Source organism: Cygnus atratus, chromosome 14 (genome assembly GCF_013377495.2).
Source record: "Cygnus atratus isolate AKBS03 ecotype Queensland, Australia chromosome 14, CAtr_DNAZoo_HiC_assembly, whole genome shotgun sequence".
Lineage (NCBI taxonomy): Eukaryota > Metazoa > Chordata > Aves > Anseriformes > Anatidae > Cygnus > Cygnus atratus.
Genome location: NC_066375.1, coordinates 10,426,431 through 10,430,757, shown reverse-complemented (window position 1 = coordinate 10,430,757; position 4,327 = coordinate 10,426,431). Strand labels below are relative to the sequence as shown.

Below are 4,327 nucleotides of genomic sequence, written 5' to 3'. Positions count from 1 at the left end.
CCTCCCTGCGGCTCTCGGGAAGGCAGACGCCTCGGCTCTTTGAGCAGGCTCTTCTCTGCCTACCCTGCCATCTTTCAGCCACCTGCTGAAGTCTCAGAGTCCCTCCGCCCCACGGACTGTGTGCGAAGAAGGCCAAAGTTAAGGTGCAGCCAGCGGTCCCGGGACAGGAGTGGTTTCGTGCAGAAGTAGCCCTTTCCTCCCGGGCTGCACCGCTCTGGGGCTGGCCCCAGCTCCTGCACAGTCAGGGGTGGGCAGCCGTGTGTTGGTGCTTTGGACCCTGCGGCCTGGCCCCCTTTGCTGTAACAAGCCCAGTGTCCCCCTGCCGGGTAAGTGTCCCCGAGGCAGGCTGGCCTCAGCGGGCAGAAGGCCCCCTTTGCACAGCCCCAGGCAGGTGGCTGTGCCCCATGCGGCATTAGGGGCTCCGCGAGCAGCACCCAGGACTCGTCTGCCCCTTGCAGAGACCAGGAGGAGGTGGGAGCTCCTCGGCTGTGCCATCCCGCCTCGCGGGGTGTGGGGTTGCTCCCTTTGGGAAGGAGGGAGGGGGGCTGCAGAAGGCTTCCATTCACCAGCAGCCTTTCATCCCATGTCCCAGGGCCACAGCCACCCTGTCTCCATCCCTGTTTACTGATGGGGCCGATAGGGCCAGGACAGGAGAGGTTGCAGGTTCCCCTAATCGCCTTATCACCGGGCCGGACAATCTCAGACACTCAGAGGATGTTTTGACTGCGCCGAATTACAATGTTTGTTGTTTCTCACTCCCAATAATTGACATTTGATAGCGACTACTGTAAAGGCGGCTGAGGGGCTGGGGCTGAGCCAGGGGAGAGGCAGGGAGCAGGCGGGGGGCCCTTCCCCTCCGGCAGCCCCCGAGCCCTGTGGTTTAGGGCTTGGGCTGTTCCCCCCCCCCCCTTGCACCGCCTTTCTGTGCGAGGAAGAACTCAGCCCCCCCAGAGCCTCCCAGCGATGGGATCCGGCTGGGAGATGGAGGGAGGGGGGACAGGGCTCATGCACAGCAGTCCTGCCCGGGCTCGGGCTTCCAAAGCAGGTTGAAAATTATTTTTAAAAGACATTGAAAATGCAAGCACCGTTTGCACTCACCAACGCGGAAATCGCTGGAATTTAGGGAGGGCTACACGAGGAGGGGTGGCAGCAGGGGGGAGCCCCGGGGGTCGGCGGGGAGCCCTAGGGGGGACCTTGGCCGTGCAATGAAGGCGGGGGACGCGCAATGAAAGCCACTCTCTTTAATGACAACTTGCTGATCTCCGTCAGCTGCTACAGCAAAGGGAAAGGCGGCGGGACGAGGAGAGGACAGTGCATTTCGGTACTAACGGACGTTTTAGTGCATAACCCTACAGGGACCGGGGGATCGGGGGGCCCTTGTTCCCCAGGGGGTCTGTCCTCGGCTGTGAGCTGACGAGAGCCCCATCAGCTGCCTGGTGAGGGGCAGCCCGGGGGGGCGCTGAGCTGGCCGGGCAGCAGTGACCGTATAGGAAGTGCAAAACTTAAATGTGGATCTCAATAATAATTAGTATAAGAGTAAAAAAAAATAATAATTACGGGTTGTAGGGCTTGGCTCGCTGTTGTTCGGTTAGTGGGAAGGAGGCAAGCAAAACGAGCGGCTGTTTTGTAGGAAGGAAGGGGAGGAATTACCGGGACGAAGACCCCGCTGGAAGCAGGGAGCCAGAAGGGTCCGGCACGGCCGGGGGTGGGAGCAGCCCCCCAGTGCCAGCTCCAAACACCGGAGGCCTCCTCACGGAGATGGGTGCCAGGCTCCTGAGCTCCGGCGGGATGCTCCAGCGACCCGTCCTCGTCCCCCCGCAGCCCCCAAGTGTCCCGAGAGTGGCTCCCAGCCGCGGCCGAGTTCCTCCCCCCGGTGTGGGGTTCCCCTGTGGGGCCGCCCTACCAGGCTCGGATCCCGTGCAACGTGGAGATGCCCGCGTTCCCCTGCGGGATGGGTGTCTGCACCGAATTCAAGTCCCCCACGCTGAAGTTCATGAAGTTGTTGCCGGCCGCCGAGGGCTGCATGGGCTGCACGGAGGGGTAGTTGCAGTTGTAGTTGGCGTTGCAGGCCGGGCTGTTGTAGTTGGGGTACGCGGGGTAGGCGTTGTAGCTATAGGGGTTAATGCTGACGTTGTAGGGCGAGCTGTAGGGAGAAGACTCCCCCAGGCAGGGCTTCCCGTCCCGCACCAGCACCGGCACGGCTATCCGCCGGGGCGGCGGGATCCCCACCATCTCGAGGGTCTGATCCTGTCTCTGCCTTTTGCATTTATACCTTCTATTCTGGAACCAAATTTTCACCTGGGTGGAGGTGAGCTTTAGGACGTTGGCTAGATGGTCTCTTTCGGGAGCCGAGAGATATTTCTGCTGCTTGAACCTTCTCTCCAGTTCGTAGACTTGGGCCTGGGAAAAGAGGACGCGAGGTTTCCTCCTCTTCCTCTGTCTGGGGCGCTCGGGATCGTCCAGGTCTCTCTTCTCCTGCTCCAGGCTCTTGTGCAGGGAGCACAGCTCTGCAGCAAAACAAACGGGCAAAGGAAAAAGAGGGAAGGGGGGGGGGGGTGGAATAAAAAAAGAAGGGAAGAAAAGCGGTATTAAACAACCCGTGTGTATTGAGAAAGACCCTGCAGCGCCGTCTCTTCCCCCGGCCCCACTGCTGCTGGCCTGCTCTTGTGGCAGCGGCACTGTCTCAATCATGCTTGCTCAAGTCTCAAGTACCTCTTTAAGCAATTTGTCTTTATTATTATTACTATTTTTATTATCATTATTATTCTTTTGTAAACAAGGAGGCTCCGTGCCGATTTTAGTCACGCTCGTCTCTGCCATGGCTTGGCTTTCTCGCACGTGTGCCCTTTATATCGAACCCCAGCTGCGGAGGTAGGCTCAGCAGAGCTATTGATTAGAAGTAAAACTTGTTGTCTCGTTTCTTTTCGGACACGATGGAGGCCTCGGGTGTAACATTGCGCCGTTGCCTCCTGCTTTGGCAGCGAGCGTGGCTGTTGAGGGGCCAGGGGTCTGTCCCCTCCGAGGGGCTGCAGGGCCGGGGGGATGTCTGGAGGGGGGTATAGGGGATACGAGATGCTTCTCCTCCCCTCGCTTTGCTTCCTCCGAGCCCCTCGGCCGGGCAGCCGAGGCCGGTCGCGGTGCCTCCCGCAGCCTCCCCGCACCATCCCCGCAGCCCCGCTTCGCCTTTACCTTTCTTATCCGCCTTGGGGTCCTTGGCCGAGTCCATCTCCGCGTAGCTCTTAACGTAGTAAGGGCTGGGGAAGGCCGCCTTGCCCGGGGGAGGCTCGGGCAGCTCCTCCCGCAGGTCGGGCAGCCCGGGGGGCTCGGTGCCGAAGGCCTCCTGCTTGAAGGCGGCCAGCATGCAGGAGGGCGACGGCAGCTCCATGGGGGCCAGGCCGCTCTGGTGCTGCTCCAGGTTCAAAATGTCCTTGACCGAGAAAGGGGTCGTCGTCACAGGGCTAGGAAACATGGCAGAGGAGAGCGGGGCAGCGGCCGGAGCCCGGGGTCATGGAAAAGGAGGCGAGGAGCAGCCGAGGAGGAGCGGCGGTGGAGCTCGCCGAGGGGGCACATAGCATCCCCGCCAGCAGCCTCGCCTTGTGCACTGCAGGCAGGTAGGAGCGGACCATAAGGGATTGGAAGGAGGGACTAGGCACTTTTTGGGTGACTTTAGCTTTCTATTGGCCAACATTGCGGTGATGGTATGAGAGATGCAAAGTTGCATGTCACCTAATATAGTAATACATCTCCAAAACATCCCCGCTCGTTTAAAGGGGCGGCACTGTATTTATCCAGCTTTCCCTGCCGAGTTTGTTGATCCATTTAGAAAAAAAAAAAAATCCAGAATGGCCTAATGTGTACAAAGCCCCTATCTGATGCCATCTATCATACAGTCAGATTAAATAAACAGGCTGGGAGGAAACCATCAACCAAATATGTGCTGATTTCATTTTTTTTTTTTTTTTTAAGCGAAGGAACAGAGGTTTCGTTTTTAGCATTCTGCAATATCCGAGCGCAGGAACCAGCAAGCGGGAGGTCACTGTTGTGCGAAGGGGAAATCCGTGCTTAGGGTTCACACGCCTGCAAAAGCCAGCTGACAGGGAGCGACCCTCGGGCTCTGGAGGCCGGAACGAGGGGTGGTTTTTTTCCGCCGTTGTTCGTAAAGCTTTCAGCTCCAAACCAACATTATTTTTTAAAAAAAACCGCTGCTTGTGCCAGCGTTTGAAAACACGGGGCCAGGGGCCGAGGGAGCAGCAAACCTCGCCGTGTCCCCAGCAGCCGGGGGCGAGCCCCGGGGGCGTTACGGCTCTTTCTTGGCTTAGGGGTGGGA

The 4,327-nt window shown here is 59.2% G+C and overlaps 1 protein-coding gene across 1 annotated transcript; it reads right to left on the bottom strand.

Annotated features, from left to right (window-relative positions):
* Positions 1-1,899: 1,899 nt before the first annotated feature.
* Positions 1,900-3,469, bottom strand: NKX2-5 (NK2 homeobox 5). Its single transcript, XM_035559741.1, has 2 exons — positions 3,190-3,469; positions 1,900-2,507 (listed from the first exon to the last, which is right to left on the bottom strand). The coding sequence occupies exons 1-2, from the start codon at positions 3,467-3,469 to the stop codon at positions 1,900-1,902; spliced, it is 888 nt and encodes a 295-aa protein (XP_035415634.1).
* Between the last annotated feature and the right edge of the window lie 858 nt (positions 3,470-4,327).